This window comes from Pseudoliparis swirei, chromosome 22, assembly GCF_029220125.1.
Source record: "Pseudoliparis swirei isolate HS2019 ecotype Mariana Trench chromosome 22, NWPU_hadal_v1, whole genome shotgun sequence".
In the NCBI taxonomy this organism is placed as follows: Eukaryota; Metazoa; Chordata; class Actinopteri; order Perciformes; family Liparidae; genus Pseudoliparis; species Pseudoliparis swirei.
In genome coordinates this window covers 416,988-441,881 of record NC_079409.1, presented here as the reverse complement: position 1 = coordinate 441,881, position 24,894 = coordinate 416,988, and the positions used below count along the sequence as shown (strand labels likewise).

General features: G+C 49.6%; 1 protein-coding gene across 1 annotated transcript in view; it reads right to left on the bottom strand.

Moving 5' to 3' along the window:
• Positions 1–24,894, bottom strand: part of LOC130213174 (ras GTPase-activating-like protein IQGAP3) — a 74,764-nt gene that overhangs the window by 9,352 nt on the left and 40,518 nt on the right. Inside the window, 11 exon segments of the mRNA XM_056444640.1 lie at positions 8,098–8,223; positions 8,313–8,476; positions 9,212–9,424; positions 9,506–9,593; positions 9,753–9,876; positions 10,018–10,120; positions 10,203–10,335; positions 13,071–13,303; positions 13,376–13,460; positions 18,896–19,036; positions 23,494–23,545. Of these exon segments, the coding sequence (XP_056300615.1) occupies positions 8,098–8,223; positions 8,313–8,476; positions 9,212–9,424; positions 9,506–9,593; positions 9,753–9,876; positions 10,018–10,120; positions 10,203–10,335; positions 13,071–13,303; positions 13,376–13,460; positions 18,896–19,036; positions 23,494–23,545 (1,462 nt within the window).

The window sequence follows — 24,894 nt, the reverse complement described above, 5'->3', positions numbered from 1 at the left end:
CGTGTGTAGAACAGGTGTAGCGGGTGTAGAACAGGTGTAGCGGGTGTAGCGTGTGTAGGACAGGTGTAGAACAGGTGTAGCGGGTGTAGAACAGGTGTAGAACAGGTGTAGCGTGTGTAGAACAGGTGTAGCGGGTGTAGAACAGGTGTAGCGTGTGTAGAACAGGTGTAGCGGGTGTAGAACTCTCCCTGACGGCCAACATCGCTGCGACGACGCGTTCCTGTAGGTACATGCTGCACAACATCAGGAGAATACGTCCTCTTCTTACTCAGAAGGCGGCACAGGTTCTGATCCAGGCTCTGGTCATTTCACGCCTCGACTACTGCAACTCCCTCCTGGCTGGTCTTGCTAAGGCCATCCGACCTCTGCAGCTCATCCAGAATGCAGCAGCTCACTGGTCTTCAGCCTCCCGAAATTCACCCACACCACTCCGCCTCCGCCTTCCACTGGTTACCGGTGGCTGCTGCATCCGCTTCAAAACACTGGTCCTGGCGTACCGTGCTCTAGACGGATCGGGCCCCGTCTACATCCGGGAGATGGTCACACCGTACACCGCACGTTCGCTCCGCTCTGCAACAGCCAATCGACTTGTGACTACTGCACCTCGAGCTAATCACTCAAATTCAGACTGTTGCTGTCCTGGCTCCTCAGTGGTGGAACAGCCCCCACTGACATCAGGACAGCAGAAAGTCTACATCTTCCGCGGAGACTGAAAACACCTTTTCCGACTATATCTGGATTAAAACACAGATTAGCACTTCAGTGGCACTTAGATAGCACTTACTTATGGTACTTTAGTAGTTCCACTATGTTGAGGAAATGTTACTTCCTGTATTCTTGTTGTTCTTAGTTTGTACTCTAGGTTGAAATGCACTTATTGTAAGTAGCCGGATAGACAGGTAGGTGTAATGTAAAACAGGTGTGGCGGGTGTAGAACAGGTGTAAAAGGTGTAGAACAGGTGTATCGGTGTAGAACAGGTGTGGTGTAGAACAGGTGTAGCGGGTGTAGAACAGGTGTAGCAGGTGTAGAACAGGTGTGTCGGGTGTAGAACAGGTGTAGAACAGGTGTGGGTGTAGAACAGGTGTAGCGTGTAGAACAGGTGTGGTGTGTAGAACAGGTGTAGCGGTGTAGAACAGGTGTAGCGGGTGTAGAACAGGTGTAGAGACAGGTGTGCGGTGTAGAACAGGTGTAGCGGGTGTAGAACAGGTGTAGCGGTGTAGAACAGGTGTAGCGGTGTAGAACAGGTGTATCGGGTGTAGAACAGGTGTATCGGGTGTAGAACAGGTGTAGTGGGTGTAGAACAGGTGTAGCGGGTGTAGAACAGGTGTAGCGGGTGTAGAACAGGTGTAACGGGTGTAGAACAGGTGTAGCAGATTGTAGCGTGTGTAGAACAGGTGTAACGGGTGTAGAACAGGTGTATCGGGTGTAGAACAGGTGTAGTGGGTGTAGAACAGGTGTAGCGGGTGTAGAACAGGTGTAGCGTGTATAGAACAGGTGTAGAACAGGTGTAGAACAGGTGTAGCGGGTGTAGAACAGGTGTAGCGTGTGTAGAACAGGTGTAGCGGGTGTAGAACAGGTGTAGCGGGTGTAGCGTGTGTAGGACAGGTGTAGAACAGGTGTAGCGGGTGTAGAACAGGTGTAGAACAGGTGTAGCGTGTGTAGAACAGGTGTAGCGGGTGTAGAACAGGTGTAGCGTGTGTAGAACAGGTGTAGCGGTGTAGAACTCTCCTGGGCCAACATCGCTGCGACGCGTTCCTGTAGGTACATGCTGCACAACATCAGAATCGTCCTCTTCTTACTCAGAAGGCTGGGTTCTGATCCAGGCTCTGGTCATTTCACGCCCCGACTACTGCAACTCCCTCCTGGCTGGTCTACCTGCTAAGGCCATCCGACCTCTGCAGCTCATCCAGAATGCAGCAGCTCGACTGGTCTTCAGCCTCCCGAAATTACCCACACCACTCCGCCGCCTCTCCACTGGTTACCGGGCTGCTGCATCCGCTTCAAAACACTGGTCCTGGCGTGCGTGCCTAGGCGGATCGGGCCCGTCTACATCCGGGATATGGTCACACCGTACACCCCGCACGCTCCGCTCGCTCTGCAACAGCCAATCGACTTGTGACTACTGCACCTCGGCTAATCACTCGAAATCCAGACTGTTTGCTGTCCTGGCTCCTCAGTGGTGGAGCAGGCCCCACTGACATCAGGACAGCAGGTCTACATCTTCCGTCGGAGACTGAAAACACACCTTTTCCGACTATATCTGGATTAAAACACAGATTAGCACTTCAGTGGGTAGATAGCACTTACTTATGGTTTTGTAGAACTATGTTGAAATGTTACTCCTGTATTCTTGTTGTTCTTAGTTTGTACCTAGGTTGAAATGCACTTTGTAAGTAGCTTCTGATAAAAGACATGTAATGTAATGTAATGAACAGGTGTAGCGTGTGTAGAACAGGTGTAGCGGGTGTAGAACAGGTGTAGAACAGGTGTAGAACAGGTGTAGCGGTGTAGAACAGGTGTGGCGGGTGTAGAACAGGTGTGGCGGTGTAGAACAGGTGTATCGGGTGTAGAACAGGTGTAGCGGGTGTAGAACAGGTGTAGCGGGTGTAGAACAGGTGTAGCGGGTGTAGAACAGGTGTAGCGTGTGTAGAACAGGTGTAGCGGGTGTAGAACAGGTGTAGAACAGGTGTAGAACAGGTGTATCGGGTGTAGAACAGGTGTAGTGGGTGTAGAACAGGTGTAGTGGGTGTAGAACAGGTGTAGCGTGTGTAGAACAGGTGTAGCGGGTGTAGAACAGGTGTAGCGGGTGTAGAACAGGTGTAGAACAGGTGTAGCGGGTGTAGAACAGGTGTAGCGGGTGTAGAACAGGTGTAGCGTGTGTAGAACAGGTGTAGCGGGTGTAGAACAGGTGTAGCGTGTGTATAACAGGTGTAGCGGGTGTAGAACAGGTAGCGGTGTAGAACAGGTGTAGCGGGTGTAGAACAGGTGTGAACAGGGTGTAGAACAGGTGTAGCGGTGTAGAACAGGTGTAGCGGTGTAGAACAGGTGTGGCGGTGTAGAACAGGTGTGTGGTGTAGAACAGGTGTAGCGGGTGTAGAACAGGTGTAGTGGGTGTAGAACAGGTGTAGCGGGTGTAGAACAGGTGTAGAACAGGTGTAGCGTTTGTAGAACAGGTGTAGCGGGTGTAGAACAGGTGTTGTAGAACAGGTGTAGCGTGTGTAGAACAGGTGTAGCGGGTGTAGAACAGGTGTAGCGGGTGTAGAACAGGTGTAATGGGTGTAGCGTGTGTAGAACAGGTGTAACGGGTGTAGAACAGGTGTAGCGGGTGTAGAACAGGTGTAGTGGGTGTAGAACAGGTGTAGCGGGTGTAGAACAGGTGTAGCGGGTGTAGAACAGGTGTAGCGGGTGTAGAACAGGTGTAGAACAGGTGTAGCGTGTGTAGAACAGGTGTAGCATGTGTAGAACAGGTGTAGCGGGTGTAGAACAGGTGTAGAACAGGTGTGTGTAGAACAGGTGTAGCGGGTGTAGAACAGGTGTAGCGTGTGTAGAACAGGTGTAGCGGGTGTAGAACAGGTGTAGCGTGTGTAGGACAGGTGTAGAACATGTGTAGAACAGGTGTAGCGGGTGTAGAACAGGTGTAGCAGGTGTAGAACAGGTGTAGCGGGTGTAGAACAGGTGTAGCGGGTGTAGAACAGGTGTAGCGGGTGTAGAACAGGTGTAACGGGTGTAGAACAGGTGTAGTGGGTGTAGAACAGGTGTAGCGGGTGTAGAACAGGTGTGGCGGTGTAGAACAGGTGTAACGGGTGTAGCGTGTGTAGAACAGGTGTAACGGGTGTAGAACAGGTGTAGCGGGTGTAGAACAGGTGTAGTGGGTGTAGAACAGGTGTAGCGGGTGTAGAACAGGTGTAGCGGGTGTAGAACAGGTGTAGCGGGTGTAGAACAGGTGTAACGGGTGTAGCGTGTGTAGAACAGGTGTAACGGGTGTAGAACAGGTGTAGCGTGTGTGTAGAACAGCTGTATCGGGTGTAGAACAGGTGTGCGGGTGTAGAACAGGTGTGGTGTAGCGTGTAGAACAGGTGTAGTGGGTGTAGAACAGGTGTAGCGGGTGTAGAACAGGTGTAGCGGGTGTAGAACAGGTGTATCGGGTGTAGAACAGGTGTAGTGGGTGTAGAACAGGTGTAGCGGGTGTAGAACAGGTGTAGCGTGTATAGAACAGGTGTAGAACAGGTGTAGCGGGTGTAGAACAGGTGTAGCAGGTGTAGCGGGTGTAGCGGGTGTAGAACAGGTGTAGAACAGGTGAAACGGGTGTAGAACAGGTGTAGAACAGGTGTAGCATGTGTAGAACAGGTGTAGCGGGTGTAGAACAGGTGTAGAACAGGTGTATCGGGTGTAGAACAGGTGTAGTGGGTGTAGAACAGGTGTAGCGGGTGTAGAACAGGTGTAGCGGGTGTATAACAGGTGTAGCGGGTGTATAACAGGTGTAGCGGGTGTAGAACAGGTGTAGAACAGGTGTAGCGGGTGTAGAACAGGTGTAGCGTGTGTAGAACAGGTGTAGCGGGTGTAGAACAGGTGTAGAACAGGTGTAGTGGGTGTAGAACAGGTGTAGCGGGTGTAGAACAGGTGTAGCGGGTGTATAACAGGTGTAGCGGGTGTATAACAGGTGTAGCGTGTGTAGAACAGGTGTAGCGGGTGTAGAACAGGTGTAGCGGGTGTAGAACAGGTGTAGCGGGTGTAGAATCAGAATCAGAAACAGGTTTATTGCCAAAGAATGTTTTCACAAACAAACGAGGAAATTTTTTTGGTGGAAGGTGCAACATTTGGACATGACAAACAAACAACAATCAATGCGACGGAAAGACAACAAATAATGTGAGAGTGTTTGGGTGTGTGCTTCAAGTGGTGTGTTTTAGTTGAAGTGCATGTTAAAGTGACGTGTGTGGAGGAGGGAAGAAGAAGGAGGAGGAGGAGGAGGGAGGAAGAGGGAGGAGGAGGAAGAGGAAGGAGCGGGAAGAAGGAGGAGAGAGGAAGGTGGAAGAAGAGGTGGTAGTCCTGGGGGTGACAGTCAGTCAGTCCCGGGTCCATTCATGAGCCCGACCGCCGACGGGAAAAAGCTTTTCTTGTGGCGGGTGGACTTAGTCATGATGGACGGCAGCCTCCTCCCGAGGAGGGACTCGAACAGGAGTGTCCAGGGTGGGAGGGGGGGACGACAATCTTTCTGGCCCGCTTCAGTGACCTGGAAGTGAACAGGACCTGGAGGGAAGGCAGATTGCAGCCGATAACCCTCTCGGCCGAGCGGATGATGCTCTGCAGCCTGCGCTTGTCTTTGGCTGTGGCTGCAGGGTGCCAGTCGGTGATGGAGGAGCAGATGATGGACTCAACGATGGCCGTGTAGAATTGTACCATCATCTTCCTGGCAGGTTGAATTTCCTCAGCTGCCTCAGGAAGAACATCCTCTGCTGGGCCTTCTTGGAGATGGAGCCGATGTTCAGCTCCCACTTGAGGTCCTGGGAGATGATGGAGCCCAGGAAGCGGTAGGACTCCACAGCGCGACGGGGAGTCACACAGGATGAGAGGGCGGGTGGGGCTGCATTCCTCCTGAAATCCACAACCATCTCCACTGTCTTCAGAGCGTTGAGCTCCAGGTTGTTCTGGCTGCACCAGGTCACCAGGTGGTCAGTCTCCCACCTGTAGGCGGTCTCGTCCCCACCAGAGATGAGTCCAATGAGGGTGGTGTCATCCGCGAACTTTAGGAGCTTGACGGACTGGTGACTGGAGGTGCAGCTGTTGGTGTACAGGAGAACAGCAGAGGGAGAGAACACAGCCTTGGGGGAACCCGTGCTGGTGGTCCGGGAGCCTGAGACGTGTTTCCCAGCCTCACGTGCTGCTTCCTGTCGGTCAGGAAGTCTGTGATCCACCTGCAGGTGGAGTCGGGCACGTGCAGCTGGGAGAGCTTGTCCTGCAGCAGGGACGGGATGATTGTATTGAAGGCAGAGCTGAAGTCCACAAACAGGATCCTGGCGTAGGTTCCTCGGGAGTCCAGATGCTGGAGGATGTAGTGAAGGGCCATGTTGACTGCATCGTCTGCAGACCTGTTGGCTCTGTAGGCGAACTGCAGGGGGTCCAGGAGTGGGTCGGTGATGGTCTTGAGGTGTGACAGGACCAGCGTTCAAGGACTTCATGACCACAGAGGTCAGGCGACGGGCCTGTAGTCATTGAGTCCTGTGATCTTGGGTTTTTGGGACGGGATGATGGTGGAGGCCTTGAAGCAGGCTGGAACGTGGCATGTCTCCAGGAGGTGTTGAAGATGTCGGTGAACACCGGAGACAGCTGGTCAGCACAGTGCTTCAGGGTGGAGGGGAGACGGAGTCCGGGCCCGCTGCTTTGGGGGTTCTGCTTTTAAACAGCCTGTTGACGCTCTCCAGGATGACGAGGCGTCGCTGAGTTGATGGAGGGTGCTCCAGAGGTGTGAGCCCCTGATGGGCTGGGGAGGGTGGGCTGATGGTCTGTGGCTTGTTGGTGGGGCTGTGGGGATTGTCTCAGGACTGCTCCATTGTCTTTCAAAGCGGCAGTAGAACTCATTTAGCTCGTCTGCCAGAAGCACATTGTTCATGGAGTGGGGTGATTTGGGCTTGTAGTTGGTGATCTGCCTGAGCCCTCTCCAGACAGAAGCAGAGTCGTTTGCTGAGAGCTGCTGTTGCAGTTTCTCAGAGTACAGTCGTTAGCATCTCTCACCGCCTTGCTAAACCTGTATTTGGACTCTGTGTACAGGTCCTTGTCCCCACTCCTGAATGCCTGGTCCTTCTGCAGTCTTAGCTTCCTGAGCTCCGCAGAACCAGGGTTTGTCGTTGTTATAACTCACCCTGGAGCTGGATGGAATACAGCTGTCCTCACAGAAGCTGATGTAGGAAGTTACAGCCTCTGTGTACTCATCCAGGCTGTTGGTAGCAGTCCTGAAGACATCCCAGTCAGTACAGTCCAAGCACGCCCAGATCCTCCAGAGCCTCACTGGTCCACTTCTTGAACTTCCTCACCACAGGTTTGCAGAGCTTTAGTCTCTGCCTGTATGAGGGAATCAGATGAACCATGACGTGGTCAGAGTTTCCCAGTGCAGCTCGAGGGACGGCGTGATAGGCCCTGCTGATTGTTGTGTAGCAGTGGTCCAGAATGCTCTTCTCTCTGGTAGGGCATTTAATTAACTGTCTATATTTAGGAGTTCGTGGCTGAGGTTTCCTTTGTTAAAATCCCCGAGTACAATAACTAAAGAGTCCGGGAAGGTCCGCTCCACACACCGTATCTGTTCGGCGAGGGTCCGCTGTGCCTCGTTCACGTTCCCCTGCGGCGGCATGTAAACTCCGGCCAGGATGAATGAAGCGAACTCACGTGGGGAGTAGAAGGGTTTGCAGTGAATGATAAAAGATTCCAGGTCCGGCGAACAGTGCTGTAGAATCACCGTTACGTCGTTACACAGGTGTAGAACAGGTGTAGCGGGTGTAGAACAGGTGTAGCGGGTGTAGAACAGGTGTAGAACAGGTGTAGCGGGTGTAGAACAGGTGTAATGGGTGTAGCGTGTGTAGAACAGGTGTAGCGGGTGTAGAACAGGTGTAGCGTGTGTAGAACAGGTGTAGAACAGGTGTAGCGGGTGTAGAACAGGTGTAGCGTGTGTAGAACAGGTGTAGCGGGTGTAGAACAGGTGTAGCGTGTGTAGAACAGGTGTAGCGGGTGTAGAACAGGTGTAGCGTGTGTAGAACAGGTGTAGCGTGTAGAACAGGTGTAGCGAGGTGTAGAACAGGTGTGGCGTGTGTCGAACAGGAGTGGCGGGTGTAGAACAGGTGTAGCGCGCGTAGAACAGGTGTAGCGGGTGGAGAACAGGTGTAACGGTGTAGAACAGGTGTAGCGGGTGTAGAACAGGTGTAGCGTGTGTAGAACAGGTGTAGCGGGTGTAGAACAGGTGTGGAACAGGTGTATCGTGTGTAGAACAGGTGTAGAACAGGTGTAGAACAGGTGTAGCGGGTGTAGAACAGGTGTAACGGGTGTAGAACAGGTGTAGCGGGTGTAGAACAGGTGTAGCGGGTGTAGAACAGGTGTAGCGGGCTTACTGGGTAGAGGGCAGGTCCTCTATCTCCAGCAGCACTCCCTTCTCCTGCAGCCGGGTGGCGCTGTAGCTCAGAGCCGGAAGCTTCTTCTTCCCTTTGCTCTCTGCTGCCTTCTTATTGGTCGATTTACTGCAACACACAACCAATCACAGCATTTGACCTTTGACCTGTTTGGAGCCAGAAGAGACGCGTTGTCGTGTGTGTGTGTGTGTGTGTACCTCTTGGCCGTCAGGTGGTCCAGACAGGAAGTGATGTAATGCCTGTAGTAGTCCACCTGGTCGCTGTGGAAGTTGCTCTTCGCCTGCAGGCTGCCGAGAGTCTGCCGGAGCTTCTGTAGCTCCGCCCCCCGGCGCTGACGGTGCAGCCGCTGCTGACGGATGTCCTGTGTGTGTGTGTGTGGGGGGGGGGGGTATGACATCATCCTTATTATATCGATGAAGTAAAGACTCTTCTTCATTATGTGCAGATGTTTTATATTTCTGTAATCTCGGCTCGTTTGGCTCGTGGGTTTCACCTGCAGGAGGAGGTGGGGTTACAACTCCCAAAACGACAAGGGCCAACAATGCATATGGGATTGGCTGCGTCGCCCCCTAGTGGTCAACATGAGGAACACGTTGGGCCCAATAATTAACCACATGACGTTGCGTATGAATCGGACGCATCCTTTAGGAGAAAAATATATAAAAAGTGGTTTTACAAAATTCTAAATGGCGGAAAATCTTTGGCACATTTTAATGCAACGCTTGACTTTGTCGTCGAGCCGGCCCAACGGGCACGGGGCCAAAGGTCAAGCCAATCGGTCAAGTGAGGTCCTTCCCTCTCAAGGGGGCGCTAGAGAGACACTTCTTTATCCCCAAATGCAAGAACCCCAAAATATAAAAATGTCCCGAGTCCGGATATGAACGTCAAATTAAAACACTTTGGAGATCCGAGAAAGCTTTTACTCCTTAAAGAGGGTTCACGTGGTTTTAGGAAAATATTCTGGAAACAACAACAACAACAACGTGTTGTTTTAACGCTGCGAGAATCAAATACTCTTCGTTTCCACGTTCCGACTTCAAGCTCCTCAACCAATCAGACGACAGCGGGAGGAGGTCATGTGACTGTGTGCTGTCACCTTGGCGATCATCTGCAGGATCTGGTCTGAGGACTCAGCTGGTCTCAGGACCCCGAGGCCCTCCAGCCGACGAAGACACCTGAGGATCTTCCTCTTCTTCTCCTGCAGGCCCAGCTGGCCGTTGGCCACCAGAGACTCGTTCCTCTTCATCTTCTCAGGTGTGCGGGCGTCCTGCTGAGCTCGCCGCCGGAGCAGCCAATCGTGACACGCCTCCTAAGGAGGAGACAGAGGTGTGAGAGGGTCACCTGTGTGGGAGCGTCACCCGTGTGTGTGTGTGTGTGTGTGTGTGTGTACCTGGTCATGTGACACAGACGCTCTCAGGATGTCCCTCAGAGAGTCACCTGGCTGAGTCCGGATGACGTCGATGACCAGCTGCTTCGTGCTGAAAACAAGTGGGATTCATGAGCATCTGAGCATGCTCAGCACTGAAGCTAACATGCTAGGCTACCTGAGCAGGTGAAGCTAACATGCTAAGCTACCTGAGCAGGTGAAGCTAACATGCTAAGCTACCTGAGCAGGTGAAGCTAACATGCTAAGCTACCTGAGCAGCAGTCCTTTGGCGTCTGGTTTGTCGTTGGACTCGTTGAAGATGTCAAACTTGTTGGTGAGGGTCAGAGAAACCTCCATCTTGCTGCTGGATTCTGGATCTGCTGATGAAGACTCCCCTGAGGAACAGAACCACGTCAGAACCGGGTTCACACTCTGGTTTGAGACTTGTCTCCTGGTGTCCACTTCTGTCTTCATGCACAAAGACAGTCCCAGTGGTACCGAGAAGAGCAGTGATGAAGTAGTACCAGTTGTAGTACCAATGAGTTCCTGCAGGGTGGGAACTGGTCCAAGGTCCTTCAGCAGCAGTCGGAGAGGTTCTGAAGGGTCCGGGCACAGAACCTCCTGCTGCTCCAACAGCAACTGAAAACACAAACACAGCATGTTGTGATCCGGGTCCGGGTCTGGACTCAGACCGGGGTCCGGGTCTGGACTCCCTCCTGACCTGGTGGGTGTTGAGCAGCTCGCTGACGGAGATGTAGACGACGGGCTTGTTGACGATGAGCAGCTCAGAGAACTCGTCCATGTTGAACCGGGCTTCTGGTTCCGGAACGTCACAAACGCACAACAGGAACTTCCTGTTGACGGTAAACATGCATCTGTAGACCTGCACCTGTAGACCTGCATCTGTAGACCTGCACCTGTAGACCTGCATCTGTAGACCTGCACCTGTAGACCTGCATCTATAGACCTGCATCTATAGACCTGCATCTATAGACCTGCATCTGTAGACCTGCACCTGTAGACCTGCATCTATAGACCTGCATCTGTAGACCTGCATCTATAGACCTGCATCTATAGACCTGCATCTGTAGACCTGCATCTATAGACCTGCATCTATAGACCTGCATCTATAGACCTGCATCTGTAGACCTGCATCTGTAGACCTGCATCTATAGACCTGCATCTGTAGACCTGCATCTATAGACCTGCATCTATAGACCTGCATCTGTAGACCTGCACCTGTAGACCTGCATCTATAGACCTGCATCTATAGACCTGCACCTGTAGACCTGCATCTGTAGACCTGCATCTATAGACCTGCATCTGTAGACCTGCACCTGTAGACCTGCACCTGTAGACCTGCACCTGTAGACCTGCATCTATAGACCTGCATCTATAGACCTGCATCTATAGACCTGCATCTATAGACCTGCATCTATAGACCTGCACCTATAGACCTGCACCTGTAGACCTGCATCTGTAGACCTGCATCTATAGACCTGCACCTATAGACCTGCACCTGTAGATCTGCACCTGTAGACCTGCACCTATAGACCTGCACCTGTAGACCTGCACCTGTAGACCTGCACCTATAGACCTGCACCTATAGACATGCATCTATAGACCTGCACCTATAGACCTGCACCTATAGACCTGCACCTGTAGACCTGCACCTATAGACCTGCACCTGTAGACCTGCACCTGTAGACCTGCACCTGTAGACCTGCACCTATAGACCTGCATCCATAGACCTGCACCTGTAGACCTGCACCTGTAGACCTGCACCTATAGACCTGCATCTGTAGACCTGCACCTGTAGACCTGCACCTGTAGACCTGCACCTGTAGACCTGCACCTGTAGACCTGCACCTGTAGACCTGCACCTGTAGACCTGCACCTGTAGACCTGCATCTATAGACCTGCACCTGTAGACCTGCACCTGTAGACCTGCACCTATAGACCTGCACCTGTAGACCTGCACCTATAGACCTGCACCTGTAGACCTGCATCTATAGACCTGCACCTGTAGACCTGCATCTATAGACCTGCATCTGTAGACCTGCACCTGTAGACCTGCACCTGTAGACCTGCACCTATAGACCTGCACCTGTAGACCTGCACCTGTAGACCTGCACCTGTAGACCTGCATCTATAGACCTGCACCTGTAGACCTGCACCTGTAGACCTGCACCTATAGACCTGCACCTGTAGACCTGCACCTATAGACCTGCACCTGTAGACCTGCATCTATAGACCTGCATCTATAGACCTGCATCTATAGACCTGCACCTATAGACCTGCATCTATAGACCTGCATCTATAGACCTGCACCTGTAGACCTGCATCTGTAGACCTGCACCTATAGACCTGCACCTGTAGACCTGCACCTGTAGACCTGCACCTGTAGACCTGCACCTATAGACCTGCACCTGTAGACCTGCACCTATAGACCTGCATCTATAGACCTGCATCTATAGACCTGCATCTATAGACCTGCACCTATAGACCTGCATCTATAGACCTGCACCTATAGACCTGCACCTATAGACCTGCACCTGTAGACCTGCATCTGTAGACCTGCACCTATAGACCTGCACCTATAGACCTGCATCTATAGACCTGCACCTATAGACCTGCACCTGTAGACCTGCACCTGTAGACCTGTAGACCTGCATCTATAGACCTGCACCTATAGACCTGCACCTGTAGACATGCACCTGTAGACCTGCACCTATAGACCTGCACCTGTAGACCTGCACCTGTAGACCTGCATCTATAGACCTGCACCTGTAGACCTGCACCTGTAGACCTGCACCTGTAGACCTGCATCTATAGACCTGCATCTATAGACCTGCACCTGTAGACCTGCACCTGTAGACCTGCACCTGTAGACCTGCACCTATAGACCTGCACCTGTAGACCTGCATCTGTAGACCTGCATCTATAGACCTGCACCTATAGACCTGCACCTGTAGACCTGCACCTGTAGACCTGCATCTGTAGACCTGCACCTGTAGACCTGCATCTATAGACCTGCATCTATAGACCTGCACCTGTAGACCTGCATCTATAGACCTGCACCTATAGACCTGCATCCATAGACCTGCACCTGTAGACCTGCACCCGTAGACCTGCACCTGTAGACCTGCACCTGTAGACCTGCACCTGTAGACCTGCACCTATAGACCTGCACCTGTAGACCTGCACCTGTAGACCTGCACCTGTAGACCTGCACCTGTAGACCTGCACCTATAGACCTGCACCTATAGACCTGCACCTGTAGACCTGCATCTATAGACCTGCACCTGTAGACCTGCACCTGTAGACCTGCACCTGTAGACCTGCACCTGTAGACCTGCACCTGTAGACCTGCACCTGTAGACCTGCACCTATAGACCTGCACCTGTAGACCTGCATCTATAGACCTGCACCTGTAGACCTGCACCTGTAGACCTGCATCTATAGACCTGCATCTATAGACCTGCACCTGTAGACCTGCGGGCTTCCTGAGTCCAGAATCAAAGAACAGAAATGACTTCTGTGTTGGTTCTGGATCCAGAGCTCAGAGGTTAAAGGTCGGGACCCTGACCTGAACTTGTCGTGGGTCTGGCTGATGTACTGGTTCAGGTCTCTGACGTGGGACCCGTCTCCGTGGAAATGTTTGTTGGCGGCGGCGTGCTGCAGCATCCGGGCCACGGAGCCCAGCGTGTGGCGCTGCTCCGGCTGCAGGGCCGAGCCGGCGGACCGGTCCACCACGTCGAACCCATCGGGGGCCACGACGGCCGGGTTCATGTAGCGGTAGTAGACCAGGTTACCGACGATCTGAGGGACAGGAGGCGGCGTCAGGACACCGGGACCCGGTCCGGTCAGAGAGCCTGAGGCTCCGGGTCGTACCTTGTAGACTTCGTCCTCGCTGGCGTCAGGAAACTTCTCCCTCAGAGCGTCTCGGAGGACCTTCGCTGTGTAGCGCAGACCATAACTACAAGAGGGACACATGAGGAGGGGGACCACGGAGACCTGCAGGAGGCCCAGTGCTCATAGAGGACTAACTCTGGTCTCGTGAGACCTTAGTGCTGATAGAGGACTCATCTATGTCCTGGTCTAGTTAGACCTTAGTGCTGATAGAGGACTCATCTCTGTACTGGTCTAGTTAGACCTTAGTGCTGATAGAGGACTCATCTCTGTACTGGTCTTGTTAGACCTTAGTCCTGATAGTGGACTCCTCTCTGTCCTGGTCTTGTTAGACCTTAGTCCTGATAGAGGACTCCTCTCTGTACTGGTCTTGTTAGACCTTAGTGCTGATAGAGGACTCCTCTCTGTACTGGTCTTGTTAGACCTTAGTAATGATAGAGGACTCCTCTCTGTACTGGTCTAGTTAGACCTTAGTCCTGATAGAGGACTCATCTCTGTACTGGTCTAGTTAGACCTTAGTCCTGATAGAGGACTCATCAACCAGAGGAGAGCAACCAACTCTGTAAAATTCAAGCATGTCTTAAAGACATAAAAACATGGATGACCTGCAACTTCTTGATGTTAAACTCAGACAAAACCGAAGTAATTTTAATCGGCCCTGAGCACCTCAGAGATCAATTATCTGGTGATGTGGATTCTGTAGACGGCATTGCCCTGGCATCCAACACCACTGTAAAGAATCTTGGCGTTATCTTTGATCGGGACTTGTCCTTTAACTCCACGTAAAGCAAATCTCAAGGACTGCATTCTTTCATCTACGTAATATTTCAAAAATCAGGCACATCTTGTCTCAAAAGATGCAGAAAAATTGGTTCACGCGTCGTTACTTGAGACTGGATTACTGCAACTCCTTATTAGCAGGCTGCTCTAATAAATCTCTTAGGTCCTCCAGTTGATCCAGAATGCTGCAGCTCGTATTCTCACTAAAACTAAGAAAAGAGATCACATCACTCCTGCACTAGCTGCTCTGCACTGGCTCCCAGTAAAATCAAGAATCACTTTTAAAATTCTTCTCTTAACCTACAAAGCCTTGATTGGTGATGCTCCATCATATCTTAAGGAGCTTGTAGTACCATATTGCCCACTAGAGAGCTACGCTCACTAAATGCGGACTACTTGTAGTTCCTAGAGTCTTAAAAAGTAGAATGGGAGCCAGAGCCTTTAGTTATCAAGCTCCTCTTTATGGAACCAGCTTCCAATTTCAGTCCGGGAGGCAGACACAGTCACCTCGTTTAAGAGTAGACTTAAGACCTTCCTCTTTGACAGAGCTTATAGTTAGGGCTGAATCAGGTTCACCTGGTCCAGCCCCTTGATATGCTGCTATAGGCTTATAGCTGCCGGGGACGTAGGATGCACTGAGTACCTATCTCCTCTTTTTCTCTCCTTAAGGATGAATTTTCATCTCTCAATCACATGTTACTAACTCTGCTTTCTCCCGAGTCCTTTTGACTTCACGTCTCATGGGGTCATCGGACCCTATGAGACGGCATAGATCCTATCTGCTGATGGATCATCGAGGTCTGGGTCGTGGAATTCCTGCTCATGACTGCGCCACTGTCCTGTTGAGACTCCGCCCACTGTTGAGACTCCGCCCACTCCTCCTCCCCACCGCCATCTGCCTGATGGATCGTGGAGGTCTCCATCGTGGAATATGCCTACTATGAACTATTCATACACTCTGTCATATTCATTGAATGTATTTTAACTCTAAATCTGTCCTTCTGGTCACATGACATCTATTGTTCTGTCCATCCTGGAGAGGGATCCTCCTCTGTTGCTCTCCTCCAGGTTTCTTCCCTTTTTTTCCCCCTGAAGGGTTATTTGGGAGTTTTTCCTGGTCCGATGTGAGGTTTTGGGGCAGGGATGTCTATGTGTACAGATTGTAAAGCACTCCGAGACAAATTTGTAATTTGTGAAATTGGGCTATACAAATAAACTGAATTGAATTGAATCTCTGTACTGGTCTTGTTAGACCTTAGTCCTGATAGAGGACTCATCTCTGTACTGGTCTAGTTAGACCTTAGTCCTGATAGAGGACTCATCTCTGTACTGGTCTTGTTAGACCTTAGTAATGATAGAGGACTCCTCTCTGTACTGGTCTAGTTAGACCTTAGTCCTGATAGAGGACTCATCTCTGTACTGGTCCTGTTAGACCTTAGTCCTGATAGAGGACTCCTCTCTGTACTGGTCTAGTTAGACCTTAGTCCTGATAGAGGACTCATCTCTGTACTGGTCTTGTTAGACCTTAGTCCTGATAGAGGACTCCTCTCTGTACTGGTCTTGTTAGACCTTAGTCCTGATAGAGGACTCATCTCTGTTCTGGTCTTGTTAGACCTTCGTGCTGATAGAGGACTCATCTCTGTCCTGGTCTTGTTAGACCTTAGTCCTGATAGAGGACTCATCTCTGTTCTGGTCTAGTTAGACCTTAGTGCTGATAGAGGACTCCTCTATGTACTGGTCTAGTTAGACCTTAGTCCTGATAGAGGACTCCTCTCTGTTCTGGTCTAGTTAGACCTTAGTCCTGATAGAGGACTCCTCTCTGTTCTGGTCTTGTTAGACCTTAGTGCTGATAGAGGACTCATCTCTGTCCTGGTCTTGTTAGACCTTAGTCCTGATAGAGGACTCCTCTCTGTTCTGGTCTAGTTAGACCTTAGTCCTGATAGAGGACTCATCTCTGTTCTGGTCTTGTTAGACCTTAGTGCTGATAGAGGACTCCTCTATGTACTGGTCTAGTTAGACCTTAGTCCTGATAGAGGACTCCTCTCTGTTCTGGTCTAGTTGCTAAACAACCTCAACAGCTTCTTTGCCCGGTTTGAAGCACAGAACAGCACTCGTCCACACAAGACTCCGCCCCCTCCCCACGATCAGGTTCTGTGCCTGTCTGCTGCCAGCGTGAAGAGGACTCTCTCGTCCATCAACACCCACAAGGCAACAGGTCCAGACAACATCCCTGGTCGTGTGCTGAAGGACTGCGCAGAGGAGCTTAAGGACGTCTTCACGGATGTCTTTAATACTTCTCTGAGACAAGCTGTTGTTCCATCATGCTTCAAGGTAACCACCATCATACCTGTGCCAAAGAAATCCACTCCGTCCTGCTTCAACGACTATCGTCCAGTGGCACTGACCCCATAATCATGAAGTGCTTTGAACGACTAGTCATGTCGCATATCAAATCCATTCTCCCCCCCACTCTGGACCCTTTCCAGTTTGCATACCGGGCCAAACGGTCCACGGAGGATGCAATCTGCTCTGCTCTCCACCCAGCCCTCACCCACCTGGACAAAAGACTCCTATGTAAGAATGCTGTTCATAGACTTTAGCTCAGCATTCAACACAATCATCCCACAACAACTAATCTGCAAACTTGACCAGCTGGGGCTCAACACCGCTGTGTAACTGGCTGCTGGACTTCCTGAGTGAGAGGCCACAAGCAGTACGTGTTGGCAACAACACCTCGAGCAGCATCACACTCAGCACAGGGGCCCCTCAGGGCTGTGCTCAGTCCCCTGCTCTTCACCTTGCTGACTCACGACTGCAAAACCAGCTACAGCACCAATCACATGGTCAAGTTTGCAGACGACACAACATTGATAGGTCTCATCACCAAGGATGACGAGACCCTCTACAGGAGGGAGGTCAACGTGGTGCGGAGCCAACAACCTCCTGCTCAACAACAGCAAGACCAAAGAGATCGTTGTTGACTTCCGGAAAGGCCACACCCATCACCCACCACTGACCATCAACGGTGCGGACATTGAGCAGGTCAGCAGCACCAAATTCCTGGGGGTGGAAATCAGTGAGGACCTCTCGTGGACAGCCAACACTACATCGCTGGCAAAGAAAGCACAGAGGCGCCTCTACTTCCTCCGGAAACTGAGGAAAGCAGGAGCCCCCATCCATCATGTGCACCTTCTACCGCGCACCATGGAGAGCATCCTGACCAACTGCATCACTGTGTGGGCGGAAGCTGCACAGACCACAGCAGGAACGCCTGCAGCGCATAGTGAAGGCAGCTGGAAGGATCATGGGTGCCTCACTCCCCCCCCTCCAGGACATATACAACACCCGCCTCACCCGCAAAGCGACCTCGATTGTGAGTGACCCCTGCCACCCTCACACGGTCTCTTCAGCCTCCTGCCCTCTGGGAGGAGGTACCGAGCCTCCGGGCTCACACCGCCAGGCTGTCCAACAGCTTCATCCACCAGGCTGTCAGGAAGCTGAACTCTCCCCATCCTCCCACTCCGTCCTCTTTCAGACTCACATGTCTGAATGCTGCTAGCACAATTTATGTTGTCTATATGTTTACATGTTTCTTACTATTTTTGCACTTTATGTTGTCTATGCACTTTATGTTGTCTATATGTTCACAAGTTTTTTACTATTTTTGCACTCTATGTTGTCTATATGTTGCACAATTCACTTTATGTTGGACAGAAGAGAAACGCAATTTCGATCTTCTGTATGTTTGCACATATGGAAAATTGACAAATAAAACTGACTTTGACTTTGACTTTAGTGCTGATAGAGGACTCATCTCTGTACTGGTCTTGTTAGACCTTAGTGCTGATAGAGGACTCCTCTCTGTACTGGTCTTGTTAGACCTTAGTGCTGATAGAGGACTCATCTCTGTCCTGGTCTAGTTAGACCTTAGTCCTGATAGAGGACTCCTCTCTGTACTGGTCTTGTTAGACCTTAGTGCTGATAGAGGACTCCTCTCTGTACTGGTCTAGTTAGACCTTAGTCCTGATAGAGGACTCCTCTCTGTACTGGTCTTGTTAGACCTTAGTCCTGATAGAGGACTCCTCTCTGTACTGGTCTAGTTAGACCTTAGTCCTGATAGAGGACTCATCTCTGTCCTGGTCTTGTTAGACCTTAGTCCTGATAGAGGACTCATCTCTGTACTGGTCTTGTTAGACCTTAGTCCTGATAGAGGACTCATCTCTGTCCTGGTCTTGTTAGACCTTAGTGCTGATAGAGGACTCATCTCTGTACTGGTCTTGTTAGACCTTAGTGCTGATAGAGGACTCATCTCTGTACTGGTCTTGTTAGACCTTAGTCCTGATAGAGGACTCATCTCTGTACTGGTCTTGTTAGACCTTAGTGCTGATAGAGGACTCCTCTCTGTTCTGGTCTTGTTTGACCTTAGTGCTGATAGAGGACTCATCTCTGTACTGGTCTTGTTAGACCTTAGTGCTGATAGAGGACTCCTCTCTGTTCTGGTCTTGTTAGACCTTAGTGCTGATAGAGGACTCATCTCTGTACTGGTCTTGTTAGACCTTAGTCCTGATAGAGGACTCCTCTCTGTACTGGTCTTGTTAGACCTTAGGAGCCTCGATGACCACCACCGTTAGTCACGGAGTTCCACAAGGTTCTGTGCTGGGACCACTTTTATTTACCTGATACATGCTAGGCTAGCTTGGAGGTGAGCGGGTGGAGACCTACGGGAGCTGGTGCAGGTTGGAGGTGATGGCTTTGAGGACCCGGTCCGTCAGGTTCTTCAGGTTGATGATGGCGATGTCGATGCGTCTCTGGACTTCAGGGTGACTCAGAGCGTCTGCAGGTGAAACCTCGTACGGCAAAGAGCTGCAGGGTGAGACAGGTGAGAGGTGAGACAGGTGAGAGGTGAGACAGGTGAGAGGTGAGACAGGTGAGAGGTGAGATGGGATGATGGTGTTGGTAAAGAGAGACAGAGACAGAGAAAAAATGGCACCAGGAGGTGTCGGTGTTTCAGCAGCCGTGCTCACCTATGTGATATTTCTAAATCTTGCGGGTTTAACTGAGACCTCCTACTGCTTTCACAGCGGAAGTTTTAATGGACAACCGACAACAGAAAGTCAAGGTCCGATTGGAAAGTATAACAAACATTTTGGTTTCGGAAAAGCAATATTGATAAGCATCTTGGCACATTGCCCTGAATACAACCGTGATCAATCCAAAGCTAAACCAAACAAACAGAATGTTGACGCGTGCAAGTTTATTATGGCGATATGCCTCCTGTTATCCGGAGACATACACCAATGCCCAGGCCCAGTTAACGTGATGGCGGGTGAAGGAGGCTCAAGCACGGCGGATCATGGGAGCAACAACACCCTCCCACAGGCAGGCATGGCCAGCAGAGAACCTGCTGGCTTTACCTGTGTCTCTGCTGAGTCTGCGTGCTCTTGCTGTCCGGGGGCTACGAGGAGGCCGGGGGCCACAGTGCCGGGCGCGGAGAGTCGGGTGGAAGAGTTGGTGTGGCGGCGATCGATGTCTGGGTGACTCGCGGACGGCTGGGAGGTGATGGACGGCGTTCTGGGAGCCGGGAGCGGAGGGCGACTGCGGAGCGCTTGCCTTGGGGGGACTACCAGCGCTGGAGCCGAGCCTGGAGGCTAACGTGACGGCAGACAGCACCGCGGGTTTGTCGGATCCGTGTGATTCGACATCTTCGGTAAACGAGGCGGCCACTGCACTGACTGAGCCACGGCTTGCTCCGACTAATGATGACATCTGCTCAGGTAGTCAACGTGGAATTGGAACGATCACCCAAAACGTAAATAAGAAACTGCTAAATCCCGCGATCTCAAAGAACAGGAAGTGGGCTGTCTTCACAACTGTCAATCATTCAAGAACAGTGTGGGATCCTACAGTTAAGCCAAAAGGTCTCCTAGGTGGGCATCTAAACATAAGAAGTATTCAATCTAAAAGTGATCAAGTCCATCATCTTTGCTTGATTCCAATTTAGACTTTCTTTGTCTATCTGAGACCTGGCTCCATAAAAATGCTCCATCAGCAGCAATAACCGTGCCAGGTTACAACATGTACAGGAGAGATAGGGTAGGATCTAAGGGTGGTGGTGTCATGATCTATGTGAGAGATCATATCCAGTGTAATGAAATCCAGTGGTCTGTCTGTAAAGACTTGGAATGTATAGGTCTTCATATTATTTTATCACCACAAATGTCTTTTTCGCTTATTGTAATTTATCGGCCTCCCTCTTCCAAAAACAGTTTCTATGAGGAATTTGAGAAACTTTTAAAAGAATGTAATTTTAGTAAAGAGGTCATTATTATGGGTGATTTTAACATAAACTGGGAGGAAAAATCATCTAGAAAGAATCTTAAAAGGATAACTGATGACTTTGACCTTGTTCAGATGGTCAGTGGGCCCACAAGACTAACCAATTCTTCCAGGACCCAAATTGATTTAATATTTAGTAATAGGCCTGATAGAGTTCTAAAAACTCTCAACATGGTAACTGGACTTTCTGACCACAATCTAACTCTGGTAGTCAGGAAACTAACCAGCAAGCGGTTTAGGCCTTTGGTCAGGGAGGATGAATGCTTTAGAATCCCCAAAAGAAATCTAGATATCTTTCATCATACTCTTCAACTTATTGATTGGGATGATCTACTGTTGGGAATAGACATCGAGGAAGACAGTAAAACATTCTCAGATAAATTAGAGAACACTATGAAGGATTTCAGTTGCAAATTTAGGCACAAACATATCAAACACTCTGTTCCTTGGATGAATGATGATATCTTAAAAATAATGAAAGTACGGATTCTGCCTTAAAAACTGCAATTAAAAATAAATCGAGCCATGACAGACAACATTTTGCTATGCTAAGGAACAGAGTGGTAATGAAATTAAGGAAGGCTAAGGCAGATTTCTTCCTGACTGTAATAGAAAAAGCGAGAGGTAAAACTAAAATGGTCTGGGATCAGTTACACAAGATAATGGGACATCCCAACAAAGTAAGGAAGCTGCAAGAACTTAACATTAATGGTAAACTGTCAAATAATCCAGTTGAAATAGCAAAAGCTTTCAATCACTATTTCATTGATTCTGTTGCTACCATTGCTAAATGTTTCTCCCCTGAGATTAGACCTGTCTGTACAGTAAATACATTGGAGCCGACTTTCATCATAAGAAATGTCACTCATTCAGTCGTCACAAGAATAATCAGTTCTCTTAAACCATCCAAAACTAAAGATACATTTGGTATGGATGCCGTTATGCTCAAAACTCTTACCAAAACGCTAATAAATCCCATCAGCAATATCATCAACCTCTCAATCTCTCAAAACATGTTTCCCAGTGTTTGGAAGTCGGCTGCTGTTATTCCAGTATTCAAAGAAGGAGATCGCCTTTCTCCCTCTAATTACAGACCAATCAGTATCCTGCCTACAATATCAAAGGTTGCAGAGAAGTTGGTAGCTGAGCAAATGATCTGCCATTTGAAAAACAGTCCCTTTGCCCTTCATCCAATGCAATTCGGCTTTAGAGCCAATTATTCCACTGAGACGGCCACCTGTTTCTTCACTGAAAAAAATCAAAATTCTACTGGACAAAGGGGGTGTTGTTGGAGTTGTGTATCTTGATCTCAAGAAGGCATTTGACACTGTAAATCATAGTATTCTTTTGTCTAAATTGCACAGTTACAACTTCTCCTCAGGTACACTTAAATGGATGGAATCATATTTGCTAAATAGGTCACAGTCTGTCCAAATTCAAAAACATCAATCCGCTGCCCTCCGCTTGTCCACAGGTGTCCCACAAGGATCTGTCCTGGGCCCATTATTATTTTCCTTATATATTAATGATCTGCCATCAGTTTGTCCTCATTCCAATATTCAAATGTATGCCGATGACACCGTCATTTATTTGCATGGCAGCAATTTGGGAGATGTAGCAAAAGAACTCACTACATCCATGGCTAATGTGACTACTTGGTTAACGCAATGTTGTTTACAACTCAATATATCCAAAACTGTGTGTATGTTTTTTACCAAAAGAAACTCTGATAGTGTAGAACCGGATGTTTTTGTATCTGGGGAGAGGCTAAAGGTTGTATCTGAATACAAGTACCTGGGAGTACTTTTTGATTCAAATCTGTCTTTCAAATCACAGGTGAAAAAAGTTTGTAATCGGGTAAAATACAATCTATCCAATTTCCGATTCTCGCGCAACTACATGTCAACAGAGGCAGCTAAAACATTCATGCATTCAATGGTTATTTCCCACATGACCTACTGTTTAACAACCTGGTCACATGCTAGTGCCACGACTCTCAAACCATTACAGTCATTATACAAGCGGACGCTCAAAACTCTTGATAAAAAAAAAGTTCTGTCACATCATTGTCCTATACTAAAAAAATACAACTTGCTTAGTTGGGATAACTTGATTAAATATGTGCACGTCTGTCTGATGTACAAAATCATACATGGATTGACCTCTCCTCCTCTCAAACAATTTGTCACCACACAAACTGGATATCGGCTCACAAGAGGAGCAGCGAGAGGGGATTGTATCATCCCTCTCAGGAAAAGTGCTTTCAGTCATGCTGCTTTCTCAGTACAAGCAGCAGTTGACTGGAACTACATTCCAGGATCTATCAGAGAGCTACAATCATTCAACTCTTTTAAAGCAGAAACAAAGAAATGGTACATTACTACCCAGCTCTGTCAGCACTAGACTGTAACGACCTCCTCCTCCATCTGCCCAGGTTGGACTTTCATTTTTTCTGTCTGTCAGTTGTTGTCTGTCTGTTGTCCGGTCTCTGTATGTCTTGACTTGCTGGTCGGCCGTTTGCTCCACCTGCGTGTCTTCTCTTGTCGTTCACCTGTTTGCAGTTATATGTCACATTTAGTCTGTAAGCTTTTACGTTGTATCTCTGACATTATGTTTTTATTCTGTCCATTTTAACATTGTTCTCCCTTATTTTATTTGCTTTATCTGTAGATTGTATTTGTAATCTTATGTTTTTAGGTTTGTTCTTAACATCAGCAACATTGGGACTACAGATGAAAAATAGTCTCTTGGCTAACTCTGGCACATTTACTGCAAAGTTTTTATCAATGTGCACTGTCCCTTATTAAATAAACCATTATTAAAAAAGAGGTGAGACAGGTGAGAGGTGAGACAGGTGAGACAGGTGAGAGGTGAGACAGGTGAGAGGTGAGACAGGTGAGAGGTGAGAGGTGAGACAGGTGAGAGGTGAGACAGGTGAGACAGGTGAGAGGTGAGACAGGTGAGAGGTGAGACAGGTCTGTCACCTCTTGTGTCCGGTCTGGGTCTCGGTCTGGTTGATCCAGGTCTTGTGTAGGTCTGTAGGTGATGTAGGCTCCGGTCCAGCAACAGGTCCTGTAGGTGTGTGTAGGTGTGTGTAGGTCTGTAGGTGTGTGGACTGTAGGTGTGTGTAGGTGTGTATAGGTCTGTAGGTGTGTGTAGGTGTGTGTAGGTCTGTAGGTGTGTAGGTGTGTGTAGGTCTGTAGGTGTGTGTAGGTCTGTAGGTGTGTGTAGGTGTGTGTAGGTCTGTAGGTGTGTAGGTCTGTAGGTGTGTGTAGGTCTGTAGGTGTGTGTAGGTGTGTGTAGGTCTGTAGGTGTGTGTAGGTCTGTAGGTGTGTGTAGGTGTGTAGGTCTGTAGGTGTGTGTAGGTCTGTAGGTGTGTGTAGGTGTGTGTAGGTCTGTAGGTGTGTGTAGGTCTGTAGGTGTGTAGGTGTGTGTAGGTCTGTAGGTGTGTGTAGGTCTGTAGGTGTGTGTGTGTGTGTAGGTGTGTGTAGGTGTGTGTGTGTGTGTGTGTAGGTCTGTAGGTGTGTGTAGGTGTGTGTAGGTGTGTGTAGGTGTGTAGGTCTGTAGGTGTGTGTAGGTCTGTAGGTGTGTGTAGGTCTGTAGGTGTGTGTGTGTAGGTCTGTAGGTGTGTGTAGGTCTGTAGGTGTGTGTAGGTGTGTAGGTCTGTGTAGGTGTGTGTAGGTGTGTAGGTCTGTAGGTGTGTGTAGGTGTGTGTAGGTCTGTAGGTGTGTGTAGGTCTGTAGGTGTGTGTGTGTGTAGGTCTGTAGGTGTGTGTAGGTGTGTGTAGGTGTGTGTAGGTCTGTGTGTGTGTGTGTAGGTGTGTAGGTGTGTAGGTGTGTGTGTGTGTGTGTGTAGGTGTGTAGGTGTGTAGGTGTGTGTAGGTGTCTGTAGTTGTGTAGGTGTGTAGGTGTGTGTGTGTGTAGGTGTGTGTAGGTCTGTAGGTGTGTGTAGGTGTGTGTAGGTGTGTAGGTGTGTAGGTGTGTGTAGGTGTGTGTAGGTGTGTGTAGGTGTAGTGTGTGTAGGTGTAGTGTGTGTAGGTGTGTGTAGGTGTGTGTAGGTGTGTGTAGGTGTGTGTAGGTCTGTAGGTGTGTAGGTGTGTGTAGGTCTGTAGGTGTGTGTAGGTGTGTGTAGGTGTAGTGTGTGTAGTGTGTGTAGGTGTGTGTAGGTGTAGGTGTGTGTAGGTGTAGTGTGTGTAGTGTGTGTAGGTGTGTGTAGGTGTGTGTAGGTGTAGGTGTGTGTATGTGTAGGTGTGTGTAGGTGTGTGTGTAGGTGTGTAGGTGTGTGTGTAGATGTGTGTAGGTGTGTGTAGGTGTGTGTGTGTGTAGGTGTGTAGTTGTAGGTGTGTGTAGGTGTGTGTAGGTGTGTAGGTGTGTGTGTAGGTGTGT